Source organism: Erpetoichthys calabaricus, chromosome 3, assembly GCF_900747795.2.
Source record: "Erpetoichthys calabaricus chromosome 3, fErpCal1.3, whole genome shotgun sequence".
Classification (NCBI taxonomy): Eukaryota; Metazoa; Chordata; class Cladistia; order Polypteriformes; family Polypteridae; genus Erpetoichthys; species Erpetoichthys calabaricus.
In genome coordinates, this window is record NC_041396.2 from 44,854,443 (window position 1) to 44,872,168 (window position 17,726).

The 17,726-nt window shown below is 34.0% G+C and overlaps 1 protein-coding gene across 5 annotated transcripts in view; it reads left to right on the forward strand.

Annotated features, from left to right (window-relative positions):
• atp2b4 (ATPase plasma membrane Ca2+ transporting 4) overlaps positions 1–17,726 on the forward strand; it is a 276,706-nt gene that overhangs the window by 201,818 nt on the left and 57,162 nt on the right. For 3 of the 5 annotated variants that reach the window (XM_051924553.1, XM_051924555.1, XM_028796714.2), the window contains exons 3-8: positions 1,584–1,781; positions 3,864–4,121; positions 4,718–4,843; positions 4,926–5,051; positions 9,491–9,526; positions 17,481–17,642. In XM_051924553.1, the coding sequence (XP_051780513.1) occupies positions 1,584–1,781; positions 3,864–4,121; positions 4,718–4,843; positions 4,926–5,051; positions 9,491–9,526; positions 17,481–17,642 (906 nt within the window). The remainder of the gene's footprint in view (positions 1–1,583; positions 1,782–3,863; positions 4,122–4,717; positions 4,844–4,925; positions 5,052–9,490; positions 9,527–17,480; positions 17,643–17,726) is intronic. The other 2 variants (XM_051924554.1, XM_051924552.1) reach the window with 1 other exon arrangement.

Genomic DNA, 17,726 nt, shown 5'->3' on the forward strand with positions numbered 1-17,726 from the left:
ATGTAAGTATTTAACAATCGAGAAGAACAAAGTCTGAAAATGAAAATGAATGATTAAAATGTACAAAAAATGGAAGGGGTGTAAACATTCGCCTATGCTAACAGTAATACATACCCTTACAAATGTTTTCTGAGGTTAATTATACAAAGGGCTACATTTGTGAATCCAGATAATGAGAGTTGAACTGGCTTACAAACAAACTAATTAAACAGAAAATCAGTTAGACGCAGCAATTGACCTCTGATTAAGAAAATTGATGGGGTAACAACTAAGATCCTCAAGGGTTATTCAAAGCCAAATTCTAAATAGCTACACTACATATCATGAAAGGTTGCATTCTACCCCTTCTTTAATTTTTCTAGATGGGTTGAATCTGCATTCATGAACACAAGAGACATATGTACTGTATGTGTGGTACATATTCACATTAACATCAATTAAAATGATGCTATAATTACAATATCAGTAGAAGACTCTATAGTATTCCACAGAAGAGGAATAACAGCAACTAGCTTATGTTTTAAGGTTAACCCACCTTAAATTAAATTTCCTTTTTTGCAGAGCCATCTTTTCATAGCACCTACATTTTGAGAACATACTTAATATTTTCATCTGTTGGCAATCAAACCTATGTAAAGTTCTTGGTCTTAGTTCTCTTTACAATGCAGAATGTCAATCAATATATTTTCTGTTACATCTGAAGCTTCTGTATCACATTAATCACACTATCTTTCATCAATACTGCCATGATTTGCATTTCTGGGAATTTTAATATAACATAGAGATCATTTGAACTAGTCTGGTGCTGAGGTGTCACCTGTTGCATGGCTGTGCTCAGGTCCTATACAGATCAGGAAAGCATTCAGGATTTTATATAAATGAAGTAGGTAGAGAGCTAGTAGGTTATTATGGCCCTTTTCATTTATCCATGGCACTCTGCTTTGTCAGCTTATGTTTTAGTACTATGGCTCATATATACCTCCATAAAAAAGTATATACCCCATTGATTTTTAAACTTGGTCCTTATACTTTTAATGCTGAAACTGTAATTCTATCATTCGTTTGACTTTTCAGAAAATGCTTTCCATTTTTTTTAGAAACATAATGATGCAGCTATGCAACCATTTACAATCTCTCCTCCACCTGTTAAATTAGCAGACACAGCTTCAACATAAATTTATGGAAAATAAAAGGAGGTATAGTATAGTGACCTGACCTGACCTGATAGTATGAAGCACATAAATGTTATCAACACACAACCCAATAAGCAAAATAAAGTAGGCATGGTACATTCCTTATACCCAGTGTATGTTAATTATGCTGTAAACAAAGCTGTACAGAAAACACTCACTTCCCAAGATTATTATTTTACTTTGTGGTGAATTGCAAATAAACACTATTTAAGTGAGCACAACCAGAGGATCACATATCATATGAAAAGTTTTAACATTTTATTCTGAATTTTTTTTGCTTTTTTATTCACCTAACATTTGTGCCATCTTTCCATTTCCAGGCTGTTTTGGTTTGGTTTTGAATTACACAGGGAATTCACAACTGGTCTGCTTTTATTTGTTGTCCTTAAGGACTTTCTGGAAATCCAGTGGACCTAGAGAAGAGGCATCAGGCATTTGGTCGCAACTTCATCCCACCCAAAAAAGCCAAGACTTTCCTGCAGTTGGTTTGGGAGGCCCTGCAAGATGTCACCCTCATCATTCTTGAGATTGCTGCCATCATCTCCCTGGGACTGTCCTTTTATCACCCCCCAGGGGGTAACAGTGAATGTAAGTATCATGGGAAATTGTAGTGATGTGAATGAAGTTTCATAAATTATTTCTTAGTATGTTGTACATGTAATATCAGAATTTTAAGGTCTTTTCAGAAAGATCACAATTAGGGGGCAGTGCTACTTTAGGGAGCAGGCATTCATGTTTAGAGTATGACTTTCTATGGCTTAATCCAGGGGTGGGCAAATTCATTCCTGGAGGGCCGCAGTGGCTGCAGGTTTTTGTTCCAACCCAATTGCTTAATAAGAAGCACTTATTGCTCTAGAAACACTTCTGCTTCATTTTAGTTATCTCCCTCGTTAAGATTATGAACCTTTATTGCTTATTTAAGTCTTAAACAGCTGCATTCTTGGTTTTTAATTGCTCCTTATTAGCAATAAGATGCAAATGACAAAAGAAACCAGCAGTTATCCATTTTGCTTGTTACCCTTTACACCTGTGTGTATTTATCATGCACTATTTGGTTTAATTAAATACTTGGAAGGAAAGAGAAGAGAAAAAAGTGAAGGATTGAGAATTACCCATCCGTTTTACACTTCAAAGTATTTGGATGATATCCTTAGAATGGAAAAAAAAAATCTAGGATATGAGAATGACTTGACATAGCAGAGTTAAAGCACTAACAAGCCATGAAATGTAATTAATGGCAAGGATTGTTTTCTAATTAAGCAACTGAGTTGGAACAAAAACCCACAGCCACTGCGGCCCTCCAGGAATGAATTTGCCCACCCCTGGCTTAATCCATTACCTTAGCCTAACCATGAAAACATCTGTGAAATAAAACAGTCTTGTCTATCAGGAAAAATGAACAAGGCTTAAGTTTTAAAGTATAGGTTTTAATGAATAAAATACATTTAGTTCAAAAGCCTCTTCTGTTATAGCACATGATTGGCTAGTGATCTTCCAATCAATGCAAGCCTTTCACCTTTTTTTTTTTCAATTGCACACTTTCCCATCTGTCTGTGAGTCCTAGGAAGATGTGGTAGTAACAAGCCTGGATCACATTAACAAAACTGTGACAATGAACTAGATTCTTACGTTTAAAGATGATGAAATTGAAGATATTTCTCAGTGTTCATCATCATCAGCAAGAGTTATGAGGAATGATGTTGCTAATGATGATAAACTTAAAATTAATGTAAATTAAAAGTATTTCAGAATGCAAATGCACTTTTCCGTGTTAGTCCTCTCAGTTCTACAGCCACAATCCATCACTAACCCGTCCATAACACTGTTAGTATGATAAAAGACAAAAGTTCTGTATAATCCCAGTTAGTAAAGGGACAGCATACATTCATTTGTGGAAAACTGTAACAATGTAAGAATTGTAATATAACTTATTCAATCACAAATATTCTCTTTTAAAAATCTAGTAAATTGCTGGGAAATTTTTATTTTCATTTCCAAGTTAATGTACATGTTTTGATTTGGGAGGAAAACTTAATTAAGGTAAGATGTTGTTAAAAGCCAATTCCCTCTGCTAGAAACAATTTTAAATTAAAAGATCTTGCACCCTATCATATTTTCATGTAACCTTATGTCAACCACATCAGAAAATTTTCTTAGAGGTCACCCCTGCCTAAGGTAGAAGTTAAATGTCTAATCATAATTTTTTTATGTTATTTTTTGTCTGGGATATCTAATGAAGTGGTGTTGAGTAGTATCTCTAGATTCCAAACCGCAAGGCTGCGAGTTTAATTTCCACCTCCAACCTATAGTGTGATCTTGAGAAAGTAACTTAATGTGGGTATGCTTCAAGTACTAAAACTACATATTAATAATTGCACTCTGTATGTGAACTTGTAAAATGCCCTGAGAAAGTGTCCATTGTAGAAAGGCACTATGTTATATACAGGCTGTTTTTCTCTGTTCTGCCCCTGTTTTCCTGTTGCATGTAGAGTTTGACTCTATTGTATATCTCCCCATGATGACCCTGTGCTGAAATAAAAACAAACAAAATACTGACAGCACTAATCGGCATACAGTATGATATAAATTCTGAACATTAGATGAAGGTACTACAAAGGTAGTTTCCCTAGATAGAATGAAAATGATATTTTCATGTTATCTCTTTTCCAGTGTGTGGTCAGGCTGCTGGTGGAGTGGAGGATGAGGGTGAGGCTCAGGCTGGCTGGATTGAGGGTGCTGCTATCCTATTCTCTGTTTTCATTGTGGTTCTGGTGACAGCCTTCAATGACTGGAGTAAAGAGAAACAATTTCGTGGCCTCCAAAGTCGCATTGAGCAAGAGCAGAAGTTCACTGTGATTCGCAAAGGACAAGTCATCCAGATACCTGTTGCCGAGATTGTCACTGGGGACATTGCTCAGATTAAATATGGTGGGTATCTGGGTAGCCATATGGATGATATATGGATGGATAAAACTGAAGCATAAATATTGGGAGGATAGTGGACCACAGTAAGTGTGGTCTGGTAAAACTGAATTAAAGTGAGTTGATGGCTTTGTGCAAACAGCTACTAAAGTGTTAAATGTGTTTTTTTTATACATTAGCTTTTCAATTTCTCATTTTAACAAACCGTGGTAAAAATGAAACCTAGTGTGACCAGAATGGATAGTGAGTCTGAGTTTCCTAATATTTCTCATTAATATTAAATATCTAATCAGTTTTTATCAGTACACAGTTGGATTTTACCTATCAGACACACAGGTAAAGCTGTATGTTTTTTTGGAATTTGAAGAATTTAAATGTAACAGCTACATCAATGATTAGTTTATACGATTATCTTTATTAATTATAAAACAAACCCATATAATAAGTGTACTTTTGACAACATTTTTTTATTATTTTAATGGAAGTAGGTTAATGTGATAAAATATGCTTTGAAATAACAAGTATGTGAACAACCACCAACATATTCTTGCAGACTATTGAGAATTATATTGTAAAACATCATCTTCTCAAACTCCTTTCAGGTGACTTGCTTCCAGCAGATGGGATTTTGATTCAAGGCAATGACCTGAAGATTGATGAGAGCTCACTTACTGGGGAGTCTGATCAAGTTAGGAAGTCCCTGGAGAAAGACCCTATGTTGTTGTCTGGTACAAAAAGTTTTTTTTTTATCTATGTCCATTTTTTGTCTGCTTATGTTGACCTTCTAGCTCTAACCATTCACGTCTATAGGTACTCATGTAATGGAAGGATCTGGGCGCATGTTAGTCTCAGCTGTTGGATTAAACTCCCAGACTGGAATTATCTTTACTCTCTTGGGTGCTGGAGGAGAAGAAGAAGAAAAGAAGGTCAAGAAAGGTAAGCCTCACACTGAGCACTTTATTCCTTATTTCTCTTCACTCTTGTAATTTACCTGTCTCTTTCTTATTTTCTTGCATATCATAGTGCAGAAATCAACAGCTTTAACCAGCCTAACTCTAAACATACAATCAAGAATCAAAGCATGCTGTCTAGTAACTATCAAAAAAATTATTTTTCCTTATATTATCAATTGCAATTTCACATTTAAAAAGACAAACTTAACAAATATAAATATATTTTATTCTATTGTTTTGGTAAATTTCCATCATTCTTCAGAAAAAAAAACTGAAATATAAATCTAATGCTTGTTAAATATGAACATTTTAGAAATTTACAGAGGTTTGACTTAAATTTTTTAATAGGTATCCTGTTTAAAAAAACAAAAAACGGTATTCTACTGTTTTTTCTCTTGCACAGCAGTAATTATAGTTAAGATGTGAGACACCCTTTGATGACTTACATATTTTAATATACCACAAATGAAGTGGATCTGTAAACCATACTTTTCTTGAAAATAATTCTTTTGTCACAAAAATGAAATTTATAAAAATAAATATATACTTTTTATATAATTTATAATTATTGAGCCTAGTAAGGGATCAGAAAAGTACTTGTAAGTAAATTGTCACTGTATAATCATGTACAGTTTCAGAGACCTTGATTTTTGAACAGTGGAGGCATTACTCATTTACTGTACTTCAGAACAAAAAAAAAAATATCCCAAAGTCAATATACCACTTATTGCAGTACTGGGTTATTCTCATCTCTAGGGTCCACATTACCTGGGAAAACCATTTATTGCAACTAGAGACCCTTATGAATTTTATTTGATAAAACCTTCTTTACTTTAAAGTGTTTCTTTTATTTAAAGCATAAATGATGCACATTCTCTTAAAAATCTAAATAGATGAATACTGTAGAGGCTTATTATATGAAATATTAAAAATCTATAAATTCTTGGAAAACCCGAACTATTATTTTTATTTATCTTAGTATATTGGCAGTGTTTTTGTTTCTTTTTAAAAAAAAAAATCACTTACATTTAGTTTGTCCACTTATTTATCTGTCAAGAAAAAAATGAGGTATCGAATTTGGGTAGATGTTCCTTTGATTGATCAGTTTGATCAGCATTAACACATCAAAGTTTGTCTGACCCAGAACTGGAGGAAAAGCACTGCTGCAAAGCAGAGTGATGCAGAACAGAAGAGCTAGCAGCATGGAGCCTCCACCTTCCCCCTCTCACCCTACCCCCCACCACCACACCAAGTCCATGGAAACTTTCCTGCTAAATTTTAATATCACCGTGGACATTCACTTATATGAGTAATTTTCAGGAATTGTGAGCAAAAAAATACAAATAAAACTAGATACAGGTTTAAAACAAAAAGGAAAGTATTTTAATACTCAAGTAGCATTTTATGCAAACATTTGTATCATATTTTTCACTAAGATAGAGCCTCGTTACATTTTCCCAGCAAATTCATTTCTCACTCTGTTTTCTAAGATGTCCTGTAGCTAAATTTAATTGAGGATTAATAACTTTTACAAAAAGTGTACTGTTCATTTTGGTTTATGTATATATTTTTGCATGCAGGAAATATAAATGATATATATGTGTATATATACAGTATATGATACAGTATCTGCTAAATAATGCAAAGAGTACACGACACGTGTTTTGCCCTTATTGGGGCTTGTCAGGTGTACTCACTTTTGCATCCCCTTTTGGGGATCGAACCTTGGACGTCAGCGCCTGAGGCTAAGCCTCTGACATTGTGCCACAGCAGCTGGTTTGCTTTTTTGACAGGGTGAAGATTGGAGTATTACATTCTTAGGTCTGAGTCACAATCTGATTATTTGGGTGGTTACCTACCAGATAACGCTTGTGGTTGGTCAGCCAGTCGGCAAACATCCACCACGTCCTCTCAGTTGCAAGAGGCAGATCACTGATAAGTGACAGAGTATCTGCCAAACAAATCAAATACACAGTAAATATATATATAGCAGAGTCTTTGGTGTTTGCTGTACTGCTTCCCCAGATCCAAACAACTTCCAGATGAGCCCATTGCCTAACCCAAAATCATTTATTAGATTAGTACTTAATAAATACAGTACAAAACAAACTATCAGCTGGTTCAGCAACAGCTATGGACCCTTCACAGGCCTACCTTAAAGGCCCCAGGTATTCATCACTGCAGGGTGGTCAAGTGGTACTGCAATTGCATTGAACCCCTAAGGAAACTGACCTCTTACAGCATCATGCAATTTCTGTAATCATTCTTCCTGGAGGACCTGTAAATCAAAGTCCTTCAGCACTTTTTCCTTGAATTGTTTTGCTGTCTAGTAAATGTACTCGATCACTTCCGTAGCTAGTTTTTTTGGCATCTTGTCCAGGATGTGTTTCTAGCAACTTATCCTTTTATAATACCAAGACATCTTTACTTTTTTTTCACTCCCCAGCAGTCATTTACAATATATATACCAATATAAAGTAATGAAAATATAATCTGTAGGATTTCCAGTATTTACATATAGAGAGGTAAATACAGGAACAAATTCAAGGCATGACATTTGTATGTTTCAGAAGCTGGCACAAAAGCCCTTCAAATGCATCACAAAACATGCATTGAATGCTCTAGTTTCTCTGCTTCATTTTTCATAGTAATTCTAATGGCATGCTATTCAAAAAAATTAGTTCAAAATCTATTCTTATATTTTGGAGAATGCAATATTGTGTTGCAATCTGGTTGGCACCCTTATCCAACACTACAAGCCCATGACTAGTTAAAATATGCAGTGTAGTGAACCTTTAAACAAGTTTCTATAAAAGCTATCGGTTCTTTCCATTCAATAACTATAGATCATTTGGAATACAGAGTGAAGAGTTTAAAGTTAAAAAAGTAAGCACCTCCTTAAGTATTAAAATGTTTGTTTCTTTATAAAGCGTACCATGTGGTCTTCTGTCTTTGCCTTAGTTACTGTCGCTTTTCCTAAAGCGCAGAAGGAGTTTTATTATTGTATCATTTTCCTTAACGTTGCCATCAATGTGATGGGTGTTGCTCAGCTGAAGTTAATTAAACAGTAAGGTTCTTTTTTGTGTTTGCTCTGAAAACAAATTTCAGAATTATATTATTCAAATACAAATATTTTATTAAAATATAGTTTGTGAAAACATTTTTCTGTTTGCATTTCATTCCTACACTGATACTGATCATTCCTCCTCTTCTTGTCTTTCCTTTTCTTTTCTTCCAATATTTGATTATTGTCATGAAATAAAGAAATCTTGACCACTGCTACAAGTCTTTGCTTGGTTGTTATTTGCACAGGGCTAAGCAAGCTAAAAAGGAATGTTGGGGATTTTAGATCAGTCCTCATCTTAATCTCAATGTCACATATATTTTTCAGTCTTTTGGCATCAGCTGTCTTTTACTTTTCTACCTGTTGCCTTAGCATAAGGCTAATTTAAGATGAATGCATAAACTGACATGTGATTTCAGCTGTTCTAGAAATTAAATTCTAAGGAAGTCTCAACAGATTATGTAGGAATAGAGGGTTTTCATATTTTTGAGTAAGTAATTACATGAACCAAGCTCCAAACAACATCATCCCCAGTCTATTTCAGTTAACATTATTAGCAATTTAACTATATGAGAAATACAAATGTTTGAGGAGTGCTTTTGGAAGGTGACAAAAATACATAAATTATGTTTTTTTAGTGGCTAGGTTAGATTCTGCCTAATACTTTTTAAGAAAAATATTTCACTTTGTACAGCCCTGTGCTTACCAGCTAGACTTGTGTGGCCATCATGTGAGACTCAGTTCAATAAACAGTCTAGCTGGATTGAAATGTAATGGTAAATTAGGTTGTGGTCACAATCACACAGAAATATGCAGACTTTATCTGGCTAGGCTGATGCACACATTATTGAAGTTGATGTGATGGTGACTTAAATATTGAGTATGTGTTCTACTGCTTATTTCGTAGTCTCTCCAGCTATTGTGTTTATTGAATTGTTGTGAAAGTGAAATTCCTAATGGGAAAGCAGATAATTTGCCATCTGTGCATGGTAGGAACATGCTCTGATTTTAACTTTTATTTTTGTCTAGCTTATCATCAAGCACAAAGTGGTGTGGTACTCAGTAATTATCAGAGCGTGTGTTATTTACTGTCTACAATTGATTACTTCCAAATTTCAAATGACTTTAAAAATTTTTAATTGTTGTGAGATATTAAAAAGACTGTGATTTCAACTTTACTTGGAAGACTGAACATTTCCTAGTGATTATGTCATGTATAATGAATGCTCTTTCCCAGTTAGAATTTATCACTTTCATTCTGTTATTTCATGCTCACTACCAGTGGCTTCTTTTTTCTTTTCTTTTTTTTTTGGAATGCCATGTGATCAATGCTCCACCCTCTTCCTTTGTTTAAACAGGAAAAAAGCAAGGACCTGCTGAAAATCGCAACAAAGGTAAACCCTGCTTCCCCACCCCTACCATCCAACAGCAGAGTTTCGGAGTCACATTTGTCTCTCCCTTTCTCTTTCTTTCTCTCTTTATTCTATTGCTGCTGCCGGACCCACTCAACCTACTTCATTTTAAGGGTGCAACTCTTACTATTGTAAGAATATATGATGACTTAGTAAGTCAAAAATTGATTAATTCAAACAAAGAGTCTACAAAATAGTTACAGAATTAAGGTATCATAACCAACGTAATGTTCTGTAATTATTGTAGAAGCTATACAGTAATTCAAGTTAATACCTTAAATAACTCCATAATCTTGAAATAATTATATGCATATTTTATTTTCAAAAATAGATTTATTTAATTTTAAATTCATAACAGCAGTCATTATGCTTAGACTTTTTTATTGGCTGTGTATATCAATGTGCTGGTCCTTGTCACAGCAAATGAGTATTTTCCTGTCATCAGTAAGCATGGAATTCAAGCTAACATTTCTTAAATTCTTACTAGTTATGTAATGATGATTACTTCTGCCACAGTAAAATATTTTCTGAATTGAAAATTTCCACAGTTATTTAATATACTCTTTTTAGTTTTATTTGCTAATGTCTATTTTGACATATGCATGCAAGCCAACAATTGCCATAATATCCGTGTACTATATGCAGTACAGTACAAATTCGAAACCAAATCCAGTATCATTCTGCCTGAGTCTCCTTATTTCTTGATTTATCATGTCCCAGCTCAATGCCTTATCCAAAAAACATGACACAATGAATTATTGATTAATAAATACTCCTTTGGAAATGACTGCATAGGCTATCTTACACCTGCAGTGTACGTCATCATTTTTTGAAAGAGATAATACCATGGGTTTTTCAATTATAATGATGTTTAGTCAAAATTTTACTTTAATTTTATAGGAGGTAGGTGAATGACAGGTATTCTGATACTGTTTCAGATTCTGCGCATACACATTTTGTTTTACTCTAGATGAATAATAATTGATAATCACTTAATTTTCTGTATGTCATGGCTGACCAGATGCAAATCAAAGCACCATGCAATTACTAGTAGTACTTTGGCAGTTAAATTGAATTTGTGACATCCGCAAATTGGAACATATTCCTCCACTGACTCTCACACCCTGCTTGCCAACACACGCTGATATGTATTTGATTTTCAGTCAGCTGTAGAGTGTGTTCAATAATACATTTTTTAAAATACCAGACCATATTATGCATAGCATATAATATAAATGATTAAATGATATTGAAGCCTCCAGCTCTATTTTCTTTCTTGGTTATGCTGTGGAACAGCCATTTGTCTAGTTGTAGGGAGCTGTTCACTGGCAGAAAATAATCTGAAACATTTTCTTTCAATTGTGTTTGTAAGAGTTGCACCTGTACTGTTTCATCGATTTAGAGCTGCCATTTTGTGTTTTTATGTGTTATCTCTTTTTTCAGGGTTCTCTCAGGACACCACTCATTCTTTTATCACTCTTTCTTTTTTCCTGTTCCCTCCCTCTTTCTCTCCAGTGCTTTTTGTTCTTTTGGGCAGTTTCAGCTTGCTTTTGTGGTCCAGCCTCTTACACGCTCGCCCTTCCTTTCCGTGGGTGCGTTTGTCCGTGCGTTCGTCAGTCAGTCCGTTTTGTCAGTCTTTGCCGCTGTTTTGTCAGTCTCGTCCTTTTTGCAGCCGGTTCTATTTATTGGCAAGCAAATTTACTGCAGCGACCCTTTTTAACTGGCTGTTTTGCTGCATTGAAGGTTACCATGGAGCACATAGGTAAGCAAGTATTGCACCTGTCACTCAGGTTAATGGGTGAATGGTACAGATGTTTCCTTCTTGATTTAAAAAAAGAAGAATCTCATATGTACCGTATAACAGCTTAATGGAGGTGCTGGAGTGGCTTGATACAGACCTCTCAGAGGAATCTTATTTTAATTTTTCATTGTAAACTTTGATCAATATTGTTACTTTAGCCATACATTTTGAGATATCAAAAACTCACTTGGCAGAGCATGAGAATCTTTAATCTTTTTATTGACTTGTTAACCATGTTAATAGTAAATAATACAATGTGCAGAAATTGAAAATCAGTTCCTTACTGTATGACCAGCAGTTCTAGAGATTACAGCATTAATCAGAGCTAGCATTATCCATGTATGAAAAAGTTATTAGAAACCTATAGTAAAAGGAATATAGCGTGGACACATTGTAGAACAAAAGCTTCTTTGCTGTTATGGTTTTAAGCCATTGTAGTAGTATTACAGAAATATAAATGCATCAAGTAAAAAGTCAAGATCATTATACTCACCAATGGGATGCATTTTTATCAGCTGGGGTTGCATTCAGTTATACTGACAAGAGACTCTTTAAACACCAGGTTTCTCACTTATTTCTGCATTAACCCACTAACTTATATGAATGTGTGCAGTTAAAAAGAATAATAATGTCTTTTTTATTAATCTGAGTGCTAATGATATCCACTATAAAGTGTATTTCTAAATATGCAGTGCAGCTGGATGTGTTTTGATCTTGGAGAGGATGACATACACAGCAGTCACCCTTAGACATTTTTATATTTTCCTGTTTTACAACAGTTAGAATAGAATGTATAAACAGTATTTTTGTTATACAACAGGGCAAATATAAATTCTAATTTAAAAAAAAATAGAAAACAGAATATTCCATACAGCATTCATACTTTTAGCACAAACCACATCCATATTTATTTTAGCATGTTTTACTAGTTTTGCATATCTGAGAACTTTATATCACATCACACTGTCTTTATTTCACCAACATCATCAGATCCAGTTCCAGATTTCTTGTATATCTAACAAAGGTTACAATTTCTTTATAGTCATATAAACAGCCAAAAAAGAAGCCCAGCTGTTGGTTTGCAACTTTTGACCATATTTGTAGGTGGTACTCAATTCCAATTCAATGATGATTCTCAAAATGATTTTCCACTTAATATTCACTATGCAAACAGATTTATTTCCAGATTTATTTCTGTTTATTATTGTAACTCTTTAATTTTTAATCTTGGCATTACAGATTTGAAAATGCAGGGCATTGTGGCCACAGGGAGAAGGTGTGTTTAATTTCAGTGTATGGGAAACCTAGATAGATATAATGAATAAAATAGTATATAAAGAACCTGCTGGCATAGCCGAAAACAGCCACAAGCAATCATATATGTGGTGTTATTTAAAAAGTCAATGTGTCAACCCTATGCAAGTTCTCATTCATTTGTGTATTTCAGAGTGCTGTCTGCATAAATATCATGAAAATACAAGTGTAAACACTAAGGAAAGAAAATAATATCTTTAAAGAAATATCAAAACTGTGTTTTTAGTTCTGGTGTATAAAATTATCTTTAACCTCCTGCCACATATAATCTGTGGGAGTGATTAGGCCACTGCAGAATCCTTACATTGTTTTTAAGCTATCTCAGTGTGGCTTTGGCTATATGCTTTATCATCCTGCTTGAAGATGAATATTCTCTGGAAGCGTCTTATAGATGGCAGCTAGTTTTGCTTCCTTATTTTATTGTGCTTTCTTGTATTCATTTTGCTTTCCTTGTTCACAAGTCTTCCAGACCCTGCAGCATTCATCATAGCTTGAGGCTGCTACCACTGTGTTTCACAGTAAGGGTGGTGTTTTTGGAATTATGTACTGTATGATGTTATATTTGATCTAGGCACAGTGCTTAATTTTAAAGTTTAAACAATCACTTTTGGTCTTTCCTCATCATAAAATCTCCTACTTGGAATCAGAGTCCACTACATACCTCCTGCCAATCTGTACTCAGTATATTCTGTTAGCTTTTTAAGAAATGGTTTTCACTTTGCTACTCTTCTGTGAAGTCAGGTTTTGTTAGGCTTCCATACTACTGTGGTCAAATACAAGTGTTATAATGTCTCAAACACAGAAGACTTAACACGTCTTATCCATTTATTCAAATTTCTGATATGTCCTATTCTCTGTATGACACAGTTTCCTCACTTTTATTATAATAGTTTTTACTTTTGTTTTGTGAATGATTAGTACTTAGAAAATTTCCCTATACCATTATAGCGATCTTTTAAAAGGTTTCCTTGTCTTGATGACATTGTCTTTGTTGTGAATTGTACTGTGAAATTCCATGAGACTAGCATATTTAATCTGGACGATGAGAAATGTTTTCATTGGGACACACGTGCACTCCATTCGGCTCATTTTTCCGAAATAATTCCCTTTTCTAATTCAACAAAATGGATTAACTTATACTTTTACAATGATCTAAAACTTCGTGTTGATCCATTAAAAACAATTTGTTTTGCATCCATTCAGATTAACTAATGAAACACTGTAACATGGCCAATTTGTTATCGCTGTTTATACCACCTGTGAAAACTGCATAGTTCCAACAAACTCCATTTTTAGTGACTATTGTATAGTTAGAAAATATGAGTAAACTGAGCATTAGATTTTTATTGTAGTTGTTGTTGTGTCATCTCATCTGATTTACTCTTTACATTTCCTGTCACAGTAGCAACAGACTGGGGTGATCAGCGCAGACCTTCCTAACCCCAGCAACAGCAACCTATCTAACAAGGCCAGGGTCTCCTTTTATGGGACTATAGCTGATGTACCCTCCAAAGGAGGCCAGGAAGCACCATCAGTATATGCCCATAGCACTTCACCTAGCTTATCTTGATTCAGAGAATAAGAGGTTCCACTCAGAATCCATCACATATTACTGAGTCTCTTATTGTTTACTGTAAATTATATTCTTCTCTGCATTCACGCCATTGTTTCATTAACTGGTGAATGCTGTTCTTCTATAAGAACTTGATTTATTTTTGACTTACTTGATTTTAAATGGCTATCATTCACCTATAATGACTGACAATCTTTCGACCTTTGTTAAGTAATGACTTTTTTGACTCCCTTTGAATAGGGGGAAAAACTAAATGAAGAAAGCAAATCAGCCAGATCTACACATCACCTTTTCTTAGATAACTGGCATATTTGAATTGGCAGTATTTGTCCAATCCATACACATTATGTGCTCAGTTATTGTGTCATATTCAGCACATTATATATTCTGTATTTTTAAAATTTGTATGATACAGTATTAGGTATTGCTTTCTGGAGTTCATTTTTTACTTTCTCTATATTTTATGTATTGTTTTTATGAATTGCTTCAGATTTTCAGCAAAAAAAACACATGCTCGTTTTGATCAAACTACTATGAATTTTGGAAGAATATGGGATTATGTATCAAAGTGCTTGTGGTACACATGTTGTGGACACTATACCTTGAAATCAAGTGGATCAGTTCTTAAGAAATGTAGTTGACAGCTTCCACTCATTAGTCTTAAGAGCTGGTTAGGTTTTGGGTGAATTCCAACCATTCATTTTCAAGTTTTTAAAGTTCATATTTTTTAAAGACCATACCAATAACCACACTAGGGATCAAAGTTCACAATTTTTTTTAAATGTATTAGGTCATTGAAAATAAAGACTGTTAGAAGTAATGAGTTCAATCCAAAGTTTAGGCATTGTACTTTTAAAGTTCGAAACGAAGTAGTCAAAGTGGCTAAAGTCTAATTAAAGAGAAGCATTGATTAGAGTATACGAATTCCCAGGATGTTCATTTGTGTGTTGTAGGTACTTAAATTTTTTTGTTTAATTTGAGTTTTGAACTTAGAAATTTAAATTTATGATTTGTGCAACAGGGTTCCAACTCATTCTCCTGTAATTTTTACCGTCTTAAATGAAATTAGCCATGAATAAAGGAGTTAATACAAAATTCACAGTGGTACAGGTGAATTAATGAATTAATTAGTTGCTCAAATTTAGGGAAAATATTATGTTGTTATATAAAAATGATGTTTTTTTAAAAATAGAGCTGCCTCTTTACTGTAAGTAAAGTCAAATGTAAAAAGTAAACTTCAGTCATATTGTACCTTGCACATATTTTGATAAATTCAAACCGTATGCTGTATTCAAGTAAATACAGAAAAAATAACGTGCTGCCCACATCAGGTTTTACAAAAGTGTGATGGAATTGTAGCAGTTGTGTTGTTTTCATCTTGTAGGTGGCTGTGGTTTGGATGATATTGTGGCACACTGAGTAACATTTTTGCCTTCAAGTCTATTGATACTCATGTGGTTATTAGGTATAGTTGCATCTTCTTCCCAGAATTCCTTACTTTCCAGTTTTCTTCTCTGTCATATACATTCAGATGGATGAGCTCCTGTAAGTTGTTCTGGTGAAAGTTAATGTGGGTGCACATGAGTATGATGGCCAAAGGGATTGGTTTTGTATTTTGAAATTCCTTTTTTTCAGTCGCTCATGTCATAAGATTTAGCTTCTCTCGAAGCAATGTGTATAGGAAAAACAGGCTCAGAGAATTTATGTTTGATACATTTAGTTCCAAGCATATTTAAAAACATTTCTAAACATCTTAAATAACCATTTTTATGGATATTTCAATTTTCCTGTTAATTTTAAGTGAAACAACAAACCATGTTACCTCTTTGATATTATTCCTTTGCTTTGTTGATAAGTATAACAGTATTTGACAGATACATTCTCTGCTATACTTATCATTTTCCATTTACAATATAACTGTTCTACAAACATAAATATACAGTAGATATATAGACTATAAAGTTTAGCTTATTCATTGCATTTTTTATGTTTTATGTAAGAAGAAGAAAAATGCGGATGAAGATGGATATCATAACACATTTTTATTAGTTTTGATAGTTTTACAAGAAGTCTGTCCTATTTTTCTTTTAATTCTGTGGCAGTTTGTTGGATAATCTGTCACAAAAAAACTTACATTTGCGCCTCATGAAAAAAATGTTTACTAGAATTGTTTAGCTCCTTGACTAGTGCTTCATAATGAATACCTTGGCATTTATGGTGTTCCTGTGTGTTTTGAATATTTTATTCTTATTCCTAATTACATATTCTTTGGAAAATCTCAACTCTCTTTCTCTCTCCTGCTGATGCAACCCCATCTGCTTACCTTGGCACCGAAATTATACACAATACTAGGTCTGAACAAGGAAAGGCCATAACATTTCAGAATGTGACATCAATCTGCAGCTTTTCTTAGAGTGCCAGCTAGTCTCCAGACTTATTCTGAAAGCCTCTCTCTCTTACACATACTGTGATTCTACTGATAACAGATGCTAATCACTGTTAAGCAACTTCTAACTCTGTAATTCCTGTTGTAGAAGAAAAATTGGAAGCTAAGAATGCTTTTTTCATCATAAGAACTACATCCTTCAAACAAAATATTTTAAAAAATTCAAGTACGGCATCATGCATTACTGCTACAATTACATTTTACCCTTTCATGCTGTAATGAAATTATACATGAAGGTGTGGTTACTATTAATAATAATATATAATTTTATTTTATTCTGCATAGTCTTTCAGAATTACTATAATGACAGTAATATCAATTCATTTTATTTTATATAGAACCATTCATGCTGAGTAAAAAAAAGGTGTAAAATGCCCTGTAAAATGTATGAATACACACTTTCAAATAGTAAAAGATGAGTCAAAGGTGGCTACATAATGCTTTCTGGATCAAACAAGAGCCAGTTGTAGCATTACAGCTGTTGATTTTGTGCTGTTGGATTTCAGTGCTATGAATGTAGCTGATAAAGCACACCAGATCAACAAGACTGTAAGCACACTGATTCATTTTAAAATGTGTTAGAGACAAAAGCACAGTAACTAGCAATGGCACTGCTTTCTTTTTTGGTTAGAATATCTTGACATTGCTGGAAACCTGAAAGCCTTTTGTATACGCCTATATTTGCTGTGCTACTTGACTGAAATATTCTCATTTCACAAGGATTAAATAATTTTTGTTAATTTTTCCTCTGCCTTTTACTTTCTTCCAACTTCCTTTTTTTCTCCTGACCCCCTTCAAACAGCTAAAGCTCAGGATGGAGTGGCCTTGGAAATCCAGCCATTAAAAAGTGAGGAAGGTGGTGAGTGTGAAGAGAAGGAAATTAAGAAAGTTAATGTCACTAAAAAGGAGAAATCTGTGCTTCAAGGAAAACTCACCAGACTGGCAGTACAGATTGGTAAAGCAGGTAGGTGGCAAACAGTATTTCACTCATTTAAGGCTCTGCCCAAATTTTTACCTTTTACTCAGTTCAAGCACAACTTGAAATATT